Genomic DNA, 16,700 nt, shown 5'->3' with positions numbered 1-16,700 from the left:
CTGATAGATTTTTTGCATAGAAAGCAAGTCATTGAGAACGAGAAACATATCTTATGAAAAGCAAGGAGTGTCTGTCTGTAAGAAACATGCGCACACGCAGTAATCAAATTGCCATTGTCCAATTACGGCCTTTGGCCGTAAAGCCATTACGCGTAAATGTGTGCGTGCATGTACGTTGGATATGTAGGGTTGATAGGGTACGTAGGGTGCGCAAGACAATGCAGATACGAGCGTCACGCGGCACGCGTCTACCGAACAATGCGTCTCTAATGCATTGATTGACAGTTACAATATTTCGCTAAGTGATGCAATATTCCGATGAATATCTTTTAAATACAGATTTGTACACGGTCGGATTGCTACGGTGGGGTTAGTTTATGCAGCCCTATATATATGGGGGTGGGGGAGACGGCAAACTTTCGACACAATAAAAACACCCCACTCGACACCCAAGAAATTACAATAAATCAAAATAATTGCCATAACTAATAAATATTTATATTTTTAGCGATTGCGCTTCGGCAGCTTTACGATTAACTGCTAAATATTAACTATCTATGATCGTACCCCTACTCTTTTTTTCACATAACATTTATTATCATGTACAAAAATATGTATTATATATTCCCACGAACGCTACATATAAGAACTTTATTTTTAATGTGCCTTTTCTAAAGAGAATTCATCCAATTGTTAAAATCATATCTAAAAGGTAATTTAAAATAGCAGTAACGACAAAAACACTTTATCTAAACTATCACATTTAATTATTTGAGTCACTATTTAAAAAAAATATATTGTAAGAATATTTTATGAACCAGTGAATGGTATTTACCTTTAGAAGTCCAAAGGCATATATGTTTGTCATGCCAAATATATTTGAAGCCATTTTAAATTACTTGATAAAATTTCCAGTATCTTATTTCTATCATACTTCTATCAATATATTACGGTGAAAAGATCGGACTCATTCAAAAAAAAGTTGAATGCGAGAAAAACACGTAAATATTTTTATTTTGAAATATAATATCGCGTAAAATATAAACCATTTAATAATAACAACAGTTACGTGCTGTATATCGTTTTCAACGATCGAACAATTGTAACAATACAACAAGCGATCGATTAAAATGTTTGCAGTATGCTCCTATTCGCGAAGCAGTGAGGGTAACAATATTCAAACTAACGTGTTTTTAACATTAAAACCAATAAAAAAATGCGAATAAAAAATACTTCCCTGCGCAATGTAAAAAAAGTGTGCTCAAAAAAATGTGGAAACTCCTGAACGCGAGTAAAACACGTAAATAAAATTTAAAAATATATATAAAAAATAAATTTATAAAAGCTATATAGTGAATAAACAACAAAGTTCTATTTGCATAGGTATTTGAACAATAAACAATGCTGTATATTTATATATATATAAACTACAAACATATGTTTTAAATTGTTTGTAAAAGAAAGGCATGGACATACACTTGCGATAATAACATGTGTTGCAGTTGTTATAGCTGAACATATTATTTTAGAAGTGCATTTAATATTCATACATAAAAAATATTATTTCAGGATTCACACTTCACTGAAATTGTTTATTAAAAAAATTGATTCATAATAAATTTAATCAGTAAGTTTAAGAATATTTCAAGTTTTTTACATTTATATTTTCAGCTTACTTTACTAAATTATATGTTTAGAACTTGCATGTATGAAAGTTCTAAACAGATTTTTATCTCACATATTGCATGACATGTGTGATTATAGTGATTACATACAAAATTTTCACAGTACTTTTTATTCTAATAATTTCAAACTAAGCGTCTTACTTATAAAATTCTAATAAAAAATATTATTTATGTTTTTATCAGAGCTTATTATAATATATAAATTGTAGTAATATTACTTCAAGTTTTTTTAAGGATGATAAATATTATAATTTAAATCAAACTCACCTTGTGATCCTTGCGAAGAAGCATGTGTAGACCAAGAGCTTTTATATGATGCATCTGTAAATGGATATATCGATATTACAGCAAATGTTAGATTTAATTTAATTTTTGAAGAACTTATATAGTTTAAATATAAAAAATAATATCATTTTTACAAGCTGTTACAATATTATTTACAGTTAAATATAAGCCACCTCTTATAAGCGACATACAGCGAAATACGTATTGTATAATATATACATATGAACATATCATACATATTTATATCTATACTTACTACTTAAAACAGCTGATCATTATTAATGCGAAAAGCAATTTTTATTATATATAATAAATAATATAAACAAATAATTATTAAAACATTAATAATTTTTATGTATTAAATATATGTATAAATATTTGTGTAAATTTAATATGCTATAAGAAAACATATTATTTTAGATATTAAAAAAGTTAGAAAGATGAAAATTCAATAAAGCATAATTGTCCGTAATAAATAAATTTAATTTTATTCTATTAAAGTTGAAATAATAGCGTCAGTATCATGTGGATCGGGCGGCCGAGCGCAAGGAGCGACGCTTTTTTTTGACAAATAATTTTTGCAATTTTTGGTGTAGATAAACAACTATCAGAAGACAACATAGCCTGCTCATTTTACGTTATCTACAAGCATTATGATTTTTCGTATTAATACCAATGATGTTTAAATATATTTTAAAATTTACTGTAAATATTATTTTATGTATAATATATTTATTTTGGCATATAATAATTAAAAAAAGTACAATAGACAAATAATATGATTAATTTATACAAAAAATAAGCAAAATTAATTTTGGGTCAAACCTATTTTTAAAATACAAAAATATTTTTTTTAAATTAATTACCGTTTATTGCACTATTATTTTAATTAAAAGTATTATAAGAAAACATATAGTATAATATTTATTATGTTATTTGAATGTCGACTTTTAGCAATAAATGAAGTTATGTTAAAAAATATGCAATGATGCTAATCTGATCTAGAATGGAAAAATCCGTTTATAAATTCATAAGATCAGTCCATTAAATTCAAACGCTCACAACTCATACGATTCAATACCTAAGATTTGTATATAAACAAAATAAACTACATATCAATGTACACTGTCAACAAGTTATTTCATTATGATTGTTTAATTTTTAATTTACTAATGTTTTTGCGACATTTATTGAATAAATTATTTTAAAAAGTAAATAGGTCCGTGCTTTATTATTTTATATATGACGTTGATGAAGTGTCGACTTTGGTCAATAGTTAAGGTTATGTGCATAAATTTACAATGATACCAGTTCGGGATGATAAGAGCCATTCTGGGCTCGGTATTATAAATTTGCTTATCACTTTGATGTACGACACACTTGTAACACCACATCATGTAACCATTGTGCACTGTCCACAAGTTGTCACAATAACGTCGATGTCACGTGGAAGTTTTTGCGCGTTTATTTTAATGAACAATATTGCGACAGTCACTGACCGGCGAAGAGCATGGAGAAGTTGGTGAAGGTGCCAGAGCGGGTGAGGTAGTCCGCGGAGCTCTTGATGTCCAACATGATACGGGCGCTATGGAGCGCGAGTCCACATGCTGAGGTCCGGCACTTGGGCCGCTCGACGCCCGACTTGGGCGCGGATGGGTGCGTCGACGCCGGCGTCGGGGGCGGGAGCCGACCAATCGCGCGCCTCCGAGAACCGCCCCCTACCCCCACCCTGACGAGAGAAAGAGCCCTACGCGCGCGTGCAACCAACAGGGTGGGGGTACGGCGCTGTCAAAAAATAAACATAGTTAGCGGCTATCATGGCCGCGATGCGGGAGCAGTGGGATGCGAAACAATATACCTACTCCAGACGTCTCCTGGAAAATTCACAATGCACGAAAACGTTGGGTCAAACCAGACGTCTTTTTAGACCATCGGCGCCGGGCCTCACATTTTTACACTTCTAGAGTACACTCGAGATAAGGATTCCGTTTTGTGAATGTATTGTATGCAGGTATATGAGAGGGAGAAGCGATATAGGCGCTAATGCCTAATGATTGTCTCGCTTTCTCGTTGATTCGTTATCACTGTTATTCATTTTTGAAGTGCAGTGTGACACGAAACATTTTTGATTTTATTTTCTAGGATATTTAATTATGGCTCATTTAATATTTTTAGAATAATGTCTATACTCGGAAAAAAAAACATTTTCCGCACAGTCCAAGGAAATAAAGTATAATGTCTACCAATTTATAAAGGAATCTTTGTAATATCATAAATGTATGTTAAATAAAAAAATAAATAATTGTTTTGAACCACAATGTACACACATAGCTACACACCGGAATCCTTATCCTGAGCGTACTCTACCGAACATATTCAAATTAAATATTTAGATGAATATTCTACATGTTTTTGTATGTATTTGGTTTGTATTTGATTAGTGCGGTTATGCCATCATTGAGTGGCGTTTTTTAAAATTAAAATTTATATTTTTAAAATTAAAATCATATTAACATATGTTATATATTATATACAGACCAGGCGCGGGTGGTGAGATACTTTCCCTCTCGTTCGCTCGCGTGTTAAGTGTCGAGAATGAGTGAGAGATAGAGCATGCGGTTCGCATGTCCTTACCTCTCACTCACTCTCGTCACATAACACGCGAGCAATCGAGAGGAAAAGTATCTCACCGCCCGCGCCTGATACAGACATTATTTTTACATATTCCTAAATATCATACAATATATGTATGTGTATATTGATTATCTATGATCAGAACTTTCGCTGTGCGCAATTTTCGTTTCCGCAATAATCACCGAACCAATGTTTTTGTATTTTAAACATGTTTCTGAACGAAACTTAAATCATTAACGTAGCAAGATTACTATAAATAATGTTGTAAAAATTTAAATGTTTGGTTAATTACTATTGCACCTAAAACTGATTTTGACCAAAAACCATAGAATGCATATTGTGGTTTTCACAAATAAATGAAAATAATCAATAAAATGTTTTGCAGATTAATAATTAAACAAATATAACACCGGAATAAGCATTACAAAAAATAAAGCATCGCTTAATAAAAAGATTAAATCTCTAAAAATATTCGTAAAACTGCAATTGACAATAATACATAAATTCCAGTAAAAGGTAAAAAATAGGTATTATATATCTCGATATCTTAAAAACATATAAGAAACGTTTATCCTAGTGTTAACTGAAATTTAAACCAGATTTGCATATACTGTAACTTTGTATGTATTTGGTTAATTTTAAAATTGTATGTTATGTATATTTTCAACTATAAGTGCAAAAACAAAAATATTAAACGACAGCAACCTTGTCAATCTTAAAACTGCAATTTTAAGTTTTTTTTGTAGAAATAGTATTAGTGGGAATGTGTCTATAGCTGAGATTAAAAATTCGTTAAGCTCGTTAAAAGACTTAAAACACTTTGCTGGCCTTTGCTGCACTTCAAATTCAGAAAATGTATAAAATAAATAAAAAATGTAAATATAAAAAAAAAGAAGAAGAGAATATTTTACAAATAAAATTGTCTTATAAACAATATTTAACTTATAAAAAGCTATTAGACAATTTAACTATGTATGTATATATAATTATTACTATAATTTTATTTGTTTGGCCTGGGTTCCAATCGTTTTAAAGGACACTACCGTAGATACTCCAATTACTCGACATCATCAAATCTTAAAATCTTAAATCAATAAAATCTTAAAATACTCGACTAGTTTCAAAAGTACCAAAATAACTATTAATAATTTAAATTCACACACACATTAAAAATAAATATGAAATTAACGAGAAAGAGAAAGCTTAATTTATGCATAGTTCTGTTTTAATAATTCCCGCTCTTGAAAAAATTCTCTCGGTTGCCGTTGCCGTTGTAATTTTTACGTCCGCTTTTTAAACGTACCTATCTAATTTCTTAAAATCCCCCTTGAAATTTTATTTTTTTCATTTAGCTATTGGTTTTTCTACTATCGACGAAATGGAATTTTACAACTTGTAATATAGAATCAGACGCAATTAATTTGCAATCTTGCACACCCTCTGATTTTTTTCAGAATACAAATCAACGCCCTACAAAAATATATTTGTGTGTATCCTTTTAATTATTTCTTGCGCTAAGGGAAATGCAGCGTTTTTGATGGAATATTTAAAATTGGATCATTTCTTGTGTTTGTAAATATATCAGTAAGGTTATTAATGTTTTTAAACTGCAGTTGACAATTTATTGCTTTTCTGGTTTTATAATTTTTCAAATTTTTTAGATAAAAATTTATATACTTTAGTTATAAAAAAGTGGCACCTTTGCTACTCAATTCTTTCACAGCAACCTCCATTAGAAGTAGTATATTTTTTAAATTACTAATTTAATTTTCTGAAATAGTATCCAAATTCATATCTCCCAACGTAATATTTCAGTCAGTCAGCTATTTGTCATTTATAATTTACAAGTATTACACGAATATTTTTCAATTATGTGTCTACTGTTTGAGTACTTAAAAAACGGACAAAGAGACTCTGGGCACGAGCCGCCCCTAAGTTAATCCATAAATATATGCATATTGCCGTTTGATTTATTCGTTACTTAAATATTTGTAAAAATCAAAAATATGTGCCCGGGAAAATTGATTTATTTCAATAAAATATTTATTGAATATTTTGTAAAATTAAAGGGTTAGGTAAAAGTAGCAACAGTAAGTACTCATTCTCAGAGGCTTCTGCATGCAGTTTTGAAGATTTGCATCACTTAATGAAATAATATTTGAAATATGCTTGGTTTGAAAACGTTAATAAACGATATTTCGTTCTTATTTTATCACCCGTGTATATCCATAATGTCACTGTCACAACCAGTAAAAATAGACCAGTGAACTTTTAAAGCAGATTGAAGTGTGAATAATTTTGTTATCGAATTAGATGACAATAAAAATACAATATACATCGTCATGCTTAGACTCAGTATTCGCAACTTGCAGAAAAACAACAGTAAAAGAGATTATTGAGGTTCGACTTGCAGAAAAACAACAGTAAAAGAGATTATTGAGATTTTTCTTCTGTTCGTCAATCAAAAGTTTGTAAACAAATTTTGCACTCACTCGTCTCATTTGCAAATTATCGGTTAAAATGCTTTGCACAGACCCGTAAGAGATGTTTAGTTCCTAGGTAAGCTCTCAAATAGTCAATGGTCTGTTTAAACGAACCACTTTTGAACCTTTTTGCCTATTTTTCTGTTTAAACGAACCGTTTTTGAATATTTTTGATTCGTTTTATTAGGCAGAAATAGCATTTATTTGCTGACACTACTCGTCTCTTGATCTCCTTTCTGACATCATTTATAGCTGTTAACAGGGTTCCGAGGTATATGAAGTCACTGACACACTCAAAAGTGTAAGTGTAGGCTCCTCAAACTAGGCATAACCTTCATGTATTTTTTTCATTGAAATTCTTCTGCACCATTTTCCTGGCTGATGATTAAATGTTATCAATTAATAATATTTACAATTATTTAATTAATATATTGAATAAATCAATTTAGTGCCTGTTTTAATCTCGCCACTACATCTATTTCATCAGCTCAGGTGAAGATTTGTATCGATTTATTATACATACTGGCGGTTATATCCAGTTTGGCATCTCGGATTACTTTTTTTATGGCAATATTGAAGAGATTGCACGCTTGAGCATCGCTCTGTCGTAGACTGTTGAGTGTTTTCAAAGGTTTTAATAGATCATTTTGTACTCTCACTTGACATTTCTCATTGTAAGTACTCTTTAGATTATTTTACGAATCAAAAATCGCGTTTTTGTCGACTTATTTTGTAATGAAGTAGTGCCTCATCACTAGAGTCTCCAATTACTCGAACCATCAACTACTCGAGTATCGAATATTAAAATTTTAAAATACTCGAGTACTCGAGTACTTTCGAGTATTTACCAAATGTACCAAAATAGCTATTATTCAAATTCGTGCACATATAAATAAATAAATAAAATACTTAGTATGTTAATTTTTACAATTATTTTAACTTCACGAACATACTTTTTAAAAACAATAATGCAAAAAGTGTCTCGAATTTAATATTACTGCTAACCTTTGGTTTTATTATTCCCGTTATGGAAAAAACCCTTTCCGTTGCTGTTGATGTTGGTCTTATTGTCATTTACGCGTTGGATAAGGCTTCTAACTTATATCTGTTCGCTTTTTATAGATATAACATTTTTTGAACTCTCTTTTTATGTTCTCTTCTTTCATTCCCTTCTCTGCTTTTCTCTTATTTCCTTCGACTATTGACAAAATAGCATTTTGTAATTCTTCTTGAATAGATTTTTTTTCTTAACAATATACAATATTCTACTCCTTCTGATTAATGCAAAGAATTTAAATCTATATCCTTCGAAGATGTATTTGGGTGAATCCCTTTCCCTCTAGAGCTAAACGGTTCGCAAAGAACTGACTTTACTTTAAATGCCTTTAAAACACACAATTGTTTTGATTTATATTTTAAGCTGAGGGATCAGTATAAACAATTTACAACACTTTACGCTACAACTGCATAGTCATAAAACCTAAAAAAAATTTTTGTTGATATTTCATATTGTTCATTGCCATAAATTAGATAAGTCGGGACTGTCGAACAGAAAACACAAAAGAAATTTCTCCGTCGTACCCACTAACATAGCCGACGACCGGAACTATGCAACTATGGAACTATGAAAAAATTATACCTGATAGTAACCGCTCTAACTCGGGACTTCGGGCATAAACGCCAAATAAAAGCAAGATGTTAACCTTTACCGGACCGAGTTAAAGTTATTTTTGTTTCTGAAATATTTAAAAAATTTTCAATTTCGAGTATTAATCGAGTAATTTTCAAAATACTCGATTATCAAGTACTTGAAAAATAGACAAAAATACTCGAGTATCGAGTACTCGATTACTCGAATTGGAGACTCTATGACTTTTCATGGTCAATTTGGTGATGAGTCATCACCAAATTTACCATGAAAATATCTATGTAGAAGTACAAAGTAATAAAACTAATCTAGTTATAATAGTTATAACAAGAAGCACGTCACAATGTCAGCTTTTTAAACTTTTTATTAGTAAAACTTTGCAAGTTGGAGAAATATATGATTTGCAAATATTTAGCTGTAAGTGTGTACTCAATACTAAATCAAAAAATATAAATATACTGCGTAGTATACTGCGATGGCACTATTCATGCAAATGTTGACGTTCTCTGCCCTTTTCCACGGCGCTCGAGTGTGACGTGGCGTGGCGATACTCAATTATGCGATCGCGTCGGCTTATCGCCGGCCCCGCGCTCCATTCGACGCCGTGACTTATTGTTGCGCCCCCGGGCGTCGCGACGCCTCCCGAGCGCCCCCATAGCGTCGATAAAGGCGTCGTTTTCCGGAGCATCTGCCCGCCGCGGAAAGAGCCTTTTTCGTTTCGGTGGCCAAACGCCCCGAAAGCCCGGCCGATAGTGGGCGACAATACCGGCCGATGAAATTATCTTATTCCAAGGGTTTTTATAGGTAATCGCCCTTTAGGTATTGAGTTTGTCGAAAAAGTGACACTATTAAATGTCGATAAATGCCTTTATATACTGATCGATGGCTTTTATGAAAATACATATGTCTGATAAAAATCTGACTTACACATTCTATCCGTAATTTCAGAAAAAATATATTGCTTATGAAAGCATTCTAATGAAATCAAACTCAGTTTTAAAATAGATATTGCAGTATTATTTAGCTGGGATTGAAACGCGCAATACAATTTTTGTAGAAAATGGTAATTTTTATATAATTTTTTTGTTTTGCATGACGAGTATATCCGCCAACCGCATCGAAATAAAGTTTTGGATTGACGTGTATACACGTCTAACGCAGTAAATAGGTTAGAGTCGCGAGCGCGTCCCTTATTCTTACTGTTGCGGGCAAAACGCCAGCGTTTGAGAACGGTACTTTTGAATGAACTATTCAGCTTCTCAAGGAGCTTGTCAAACACAAGGATGTTTTTGAGGAGCTAGAAAAATTAATGTATGGTGGTGCTCGTCTATTTTAGTTGTACACCAACGTATAATTATTGTATAAGTATTGTTATAATATTTTGTCGAACCATTTTAATAAAAATGCAATAAAAAAAAAAATTTTTTGTGCAGGTTCGTGAACCATAAACATTTATTAGTCTCATATATGTACGTTAAAACTATGGGTTAGTGTTGTTACGCAAAATAGTATTTTTTATATGAAAAATATAAATTGTTATGAGTTGCTTATTATGAAGTCTTTTAAGATAAATATAAAAAATCTTTTAAATATATTGGATTGCAATTTTGGAAAATATGCATTACTGGTGCTACTCTACACTGGATAAGCGTATGTTAAAATAAGTCTGAATAACTGTATAAATATTCAGATATTATTTTTTATGATGAGCTTCTCTTTGTATTAAATATTGGTCTAAAGGCCGCAATGGCAGAAAGCACTTTCTAGCGAAGTTCTCAAATGTGTTTAATTTTAGCTTGGTTATAACTCCATGTATTTAACGCTATATTGCATTTATTAAAGCAGTGGCAAACTCGACGTCACATAAATATAAGTTACTCTGATTCATTTTAATTTTTTACTTCTCGAAATATTTATGTTTTTGTTTAAAATTGCTGTAATATAAACATTTTAAGATATCGTTCATATACAAGATAAAAAGAAACGGTTCGAGAAAACTTCGCTGAGAAACTCCATCTGTAATATAACGTTATATCGAATATTTACTATTTATAAAAACAACATTGAATAATGGAGTTTATATTTGGAGGAAGGACTTAAATTATTATGTTTTTAATAAATTGTGAATTAAAGATAAAATAAAAATATTAAATGATAGCTTATGGTATTTACAATACAACAATTTTCTGCATCTAGCATAAAATAATAAAATCCATGTCTAAAAAAATTCTAACCATCTATGTTCATTGATTGGATTTCCATATATTAGCTTAGCCTATCTTTTGATTCTAGTTGAGATATGTATAACCGATTCACTGACTGCGTCTCTTACATATTATTTTCTATATGTTACACACTTTAAATACGAAATTAGAGTACGCTCGGGATAAGGATTCCGGTTTGTTATTGTGTGCGTGAACTGTGTGGCTCAAAACAATTTCACTCAGAATATTTATTTTTTTATTTAAAAAAAAATATAAGTATATTTAACATACATACATCTGAGCTAAGTTGGAAATTTCAACGGACAATTAAAAATGTATTATATAATCGAAGAAACCAGAGATTGGTGTCATTAATTAAATATTTCCAAAATTCAAAATCTTTCACTAGTCAAAAAAATAATGAAGTCTTTAGCTGTATATTTGAAGCATTGATATCAATTAACGCAGATATGCCCAAGAAACTTTGTTCACTTAAAATTTCATTTATAAATAAAAAAAACAGTGGCACGAGTTTAGTGACCTACCCATGGGTCAGTGGGCGTATTTGGGTTAAACCAATATCAACACAAAATTATTTAAAATAAATCACTAGAGAAGATCAAACTTTTGTGCCACACTGCACTTTAATGACGAATACCAGCGTTGACGAATCAGCGACTGTCCTTAAAAGAAACAACGAAGTACACACTACATCGCTTCTCCCTCTCATATAATGTACACGCACACAATAACAAATCGGCATCCTTATCCCGAGCGTACTCTACGTGAGTCATAACCTCAATTATTTCAGATAGCAATTTTTAATTTTTAAAGAGCTTCTTAGAGTGTTGTCACTTTTCAAAGTTACACAGAATTTTAAGATGAATATTTGTGTAAAATTATTTAAATATATTATTAAGGGTATTTTTCTCCAACATTACAATTTAAAAACAACAATTTTTTGTAGCTCTATATTTTAAGGCTAAGTTCAGTTAAAATCAAATATTAAACTACACTAATAATTTATCGATAGTTAGAATTTCTTTATTCATTTATTAGTTTATTTCGCGTATTAATGGATTTTTTTTATTTAACTATACAATTAAATATTATATCTAGTTGCTGTGTCATAGGCATAGCTAAGATTTAAAATATATTAATAATGTTAGAAAATATTCGGTCATAAAATATTGCAACGGTATTATTTTTAATTAACACGTGAGACTGACTGCTACCATTGAAATGTTTTTACTAAGCTTGAAAATTGATGCTGATCACGTAAGTGCGTATCTTAGAATTCATCAATCATTTCTCTGTAAAACACGCCATCAAATGTTTTACTTGTGCTATTCACGACATCATTTACGCCAGATTTATATTTCGTAATAATTACTTAATGTGCGTTTTTGTATTATAAGTTAATTTTTTTCGAAACTACTATCATGTTACGTATAAAATATTATATTCATTCAATGTAAATACAAAGTGTCACAACTTTTATAATGCCCATTCAAGACGAATAGCAGATAAGAATGTTTGCGGGTCAATTGTCAATACATCCATGAGATATGTTTACGCCTTACAAAAAAATATGTCCTAGATGTCCAAGGGTAAAGTGACATCCGATACGTCTTTGAGAATCACGATCGCATCCTCTTGCAGACTCTCAGGCAACCTCGTCAATGGCTGTCGCCATCCGGCTCCTTAATATTGCATTGGCATTGCACATCGGCTTATTTACTGTCAGCTATGAGGAGCTGATCTGTTTCATATTTTTATATATTTTTTTATCTTTCTTACTATGTACTATTTTTTCTATATGTATTGCTTAGTTTTTTGACCATAATTCCGCATTGGGGCTATCTGTTATCAGGTCACGATGGTCCTTATTTAATTTAAATGAATAATTTGTGCTGGACAAAATTTAGTGTAAAATTATAGGGCCCTTCTGTGTCAATAGCCTATTTGACTTTGAATAGTTGGCCTGCAGGTCACGCGTCCACATGTGGCTCGCGTGTGCGGCTGCGAAAAATAATTAACATGGTTTAAATATGCTGCCGGCCATAACAGCGTTAGGAAATGTTGCTGGTAAATATGTTATTCCCATATCCTATATCGTGTTCTTATCGCGGGGCGCTGCCATAAATAGACTGCGCCGGTCGCCGGTCTATGAATCGTTAATAACGATTAGGTACTCCGATGGTTGACTATCGCTGCCGTAACACACACCCGACAAATTTCTCCCCGGCATAATAATGACTCTATTTTAATAAAAATAATAATAACTAATATCGGACTCGTTGATTTAATATGGCCATTTTAAGCACAACGTTGTTGCGACAGAGGCCCGAAGCTCTGCCACTATAATACCATAATCACAATATTACAAAAGCCTAATTTTATAATCGTTTTAATATTCATTTTTAAATAGTCATAGGAACAGACAAATCCAATTGAAATTGATAATCTTTCACGTTACACGTCACAACCCCCACTATTAATACACCACCCTATTTAAAAATACAATAAATAGATATTATAATTCACATCGCTATGAAGTAGATATGTATACATATAATATATTCAATATTACCCCGCTCGTTTCAGTAAACCAGCGTTACGAATCAGGGCACATGTCCTAAGCCCTAAAAACGACCCACTCGAAACGTAAAATGATTTGTATATCGATAAAAATTCCCACCAACATAATTGATGGAGAGAAAGATTTACTTTAAATATGAATATATTGTCTACAAATTTTTCATAGCTTGCAACATTTATAAATATAGTATTATCATTATGTAGAAAGCTAAATCTTAAACTAAATCTGAAACTAAAATTAAATCTCTATATTTTATTTATTGTGTTTAGAATCGCTTTATTAACTGTTTAAGTTCCGAGATGGTCGATTATTGACCCTAGAAAAATTATGCGACCAGTTTCGGCAATAATAGTGCCTAATAAAGTATCCCATATCCATGACCCATTATCGTCAGATTTGTGCGAGGGTTTAAGTCACTTGTCATTCCGTCGCCCTTCGCCTATTCATATATTCAGTTAGGAAGTAAAAATAACCGTGGGGGTTGGATGCGGAAAGTCAGTGTTAAAATCGAACGGAAGTGTACGTGAATAATGAACGGAATAATTTGCATTAATTTTAATTCATTAGTTGCTAATTATACAGCGTCAAAGGGACAACCCTAAGCAACTATATTTCTTCGCCAAAGAGGGAGTTTCGAGTAGTTGGGGGAGTTATGATGGCTTTGCTGTCTGATTTAATGAATAATTTTATTGCTGTGTAAAATAGTATTATTCTATTAAAAACAGTTTTAACCAAAACACTTGTATAAATCACGTTACAAAATTGTACAAATCATGAAACATTTTAATGTTATATAAAATGTTAGCTATCGAAAATTATGCACGAATTATGAAGTAGAATCAATATATTAAAATATATGGATTTTAAAAATATTTTCTGGATATATTTAATATAAATCAATCTATAACAGTAATTTTTAATTATATTTTTTATAAAAGATAATGAATTTGTCACAAGCCAATATCGTTGTATGTGTTGGTGTCCGTATTTATTGATAAAAGCTTTTGAGGCAGCTTCCCCGACGTAAGGGGTGCAACAATGATCGTCCATTATATTGACAAAAGTGCTTTAATTGGACCTTTTATGGTCGCGTTACGGGATGATCGCAAAAACCCTTCGGAATTGGGGTATTTCATGGAAGTGTTAGCAGCCTTTCATCACTACAGTGAATGAAAGTGCGACGACAATGGATTAAGCATCGGTGAAAAAGAGCAATTTTCCCACAGGCCTATCGGCGAATGTAGGCTACGGTTCTAAATATGAGGCAATTTGCTTGTCGAATATTTTTACGCCTATTTTTAAAGACAGCTATAAAACAGGTGAGTAGTCAAATATATACGTTATTATAAATAATATAAAGTCAGCAAAAATATAAGATTTAACTTTTACTTAAATATAATAAACCAGTGGTATGAGTCCCATTTGGACCATTGTGGTTTATAATATCTATCGTATTTGAGAGATTACAAAAATTAAAGACTGTTTTCTTAAATTTTTGTAATCTCGCATAGGCTGTAATAATAGTTTATAAATATGACACTGATATATATATGTATATACTTTGAGCGAAATTTAATGACTCACTATTTATTATGTAATGATTTGGCTAACGTGGCAAATCTCAGACCCGAATTTTTATTTTTCGTAGAAAAATGTTTTTCGTGAATTCTTTTATTTTATGAAAAATATTTTTTTGTGTAATGTACAATATAAAGCGAGTGGTGAAAATTAGTTTTTACAAAAATACGTTAAAGATGTAGGTACTAGATTAAGATTAAAATCAAAAAAACAATTTTTGCTCTTTGAAAAACACAAGTGGATTTTGCATTTGACGCAGTACACATGTGCACTCAGGATATTTGCATTTAATGGTTTCCTTTTTATCGTAAAAGTGCAGCGTACGATAACCACTATTATATTGAACGTCCGACTCAACGTAATAATATAGTGTAAACTAAGGATCGAAGTCTCCGTTTCGTATCGATTGAGTAACTATAATGATTGATAATGAACGATAATTTTCGATAACTTTTCATTATCTATTATCGTTCGATATCGATCATGAACGATAATGAATTTTTCGATTATCGATCTCAAACGATAGTGATTGATAATGAACAAAATTATCGTTTGTTTAAGCGATATTTGCCGGGAAAGTACAAGATAAAACAATGTTAACCAATGGCGCGCGAAATTATGACTTCACGTTTATGGCCGAACTAGCCCTGGTACTAGAAAAAGTTAAAGATGTGTGTGAGGGACTTTCTGCTGATGATTCACTGACCGCTAAAAAAATATTCCCATTTCTCTTATCTTGGAAAAGTGCTCGCTGCTGACTAGAGTCTCCAATTCGAGTAATCGAGTACTCGATACTCGAGTATTTTTGTCTATTTTTCAAGTACTTGATAATCGAGTATTTTGAAAATTACTCGATTAATACTCGAAATTAAAAAAATTTGAAATATTACAAAAACAAAAATAACTTTAACTCGGTCCGGTAAAGGTTAACGTCTTGCTTTTATTTGGCGTTTATGCCCGAAGTCCCGAGTTAGAGCGGTTACTATCAGGTATAATTTTTTCATAGTTCCATAGTTGCATAGTTCCGGTCGTCGGCTATGTTAGTGGGTACGACGGAGAAATTTCTTTTGTGTTTTCTGTTCGACAGTCCCGACTTATCTAATTTATGGCAATGCACAATATGAAATATCAACAAAAAAAAAATTAGGTTTTATGACTATGCAGTTGTAGCGTAAAGTGTTGTAAATTGTTTATACTGATCCTTCAGCTTAAAATATAAATCAAAACAATTGTGTGTTTTAAAGGCATTTAAAGTAAAGTCAGTTCTTTGCGAACCGTTTAGCTCTAGAGTGAAAGGGATTCACCCAAATACATCTTCGAAGGATATAGATTTAAATTCTTCGCATTAATCAGAAGGAGTAGAATATTGTATATTGTTAAGAAAAAAAATCTATTCAAGAAGAATTACAAAATGCTATTTTGTCAATAGTCGAAGGAAATAAGAGAAAAGCAGAGAAGGGAATGAAAGAAGAGAACATAAAAAGAGAGTTCAAAAAATTGTATATCTATAAAAAGCGAACAGATATAAATTAGAAGCCTTATCCAACGCGTTAATGACAATAAGTCCAACATCAACAGCAA

The 16,700-nt window shown here is 31.4% G+C and overlaps 1 protein-coding gene across 4 annotated transcripts in view; it reads right to left on the bottom strand.

Moving 5' to 3' along the window:
* LOC148234289 (DNA-binding protein D-ETS-3-like) overlaps positions 1 to 16,700 on the bottom strand; it is a 128,300-nt gene that overhangs the window by 40,688 nt on the left and 70,912 nt on the right. For all 4 annotated transcript variants that reach the window (XM_088187763.1, XM_088187761.1, XM_088187764.1 and 1 more), the window contains exon 4: positions 1,953 to 2,006. In XM_088187763.1, coding sequence (XP_088043889.1) covers positions 1,953 to 2,006 — 54 coding nt within the window. The remainder of the gene's footprint in view (positions 1 to 1,952; positions 2,007 to 16,700) is intronic.

Source organism: Plectrocnemia conspersa, unplaced genomic scaffold, assembly GCF_051122295.1.
Source record: "Plectrocnemia conspersa isolate PC_06_02 unplaced genomic scaffold, ASM5112229v1 ptg000006l, whole genome shotgun sequence".
NCBI lineage: Eukaryota > Metazoa > Arthropoda > Insecta > Trichoptera > Polycentropodidae > Plectrocnemia > Plectrocnemia conspersa.
Note: the sequence above shows the minus strand (reverse complement) of the source record. Positions and strands in the feature narration are given on the sequence as shown.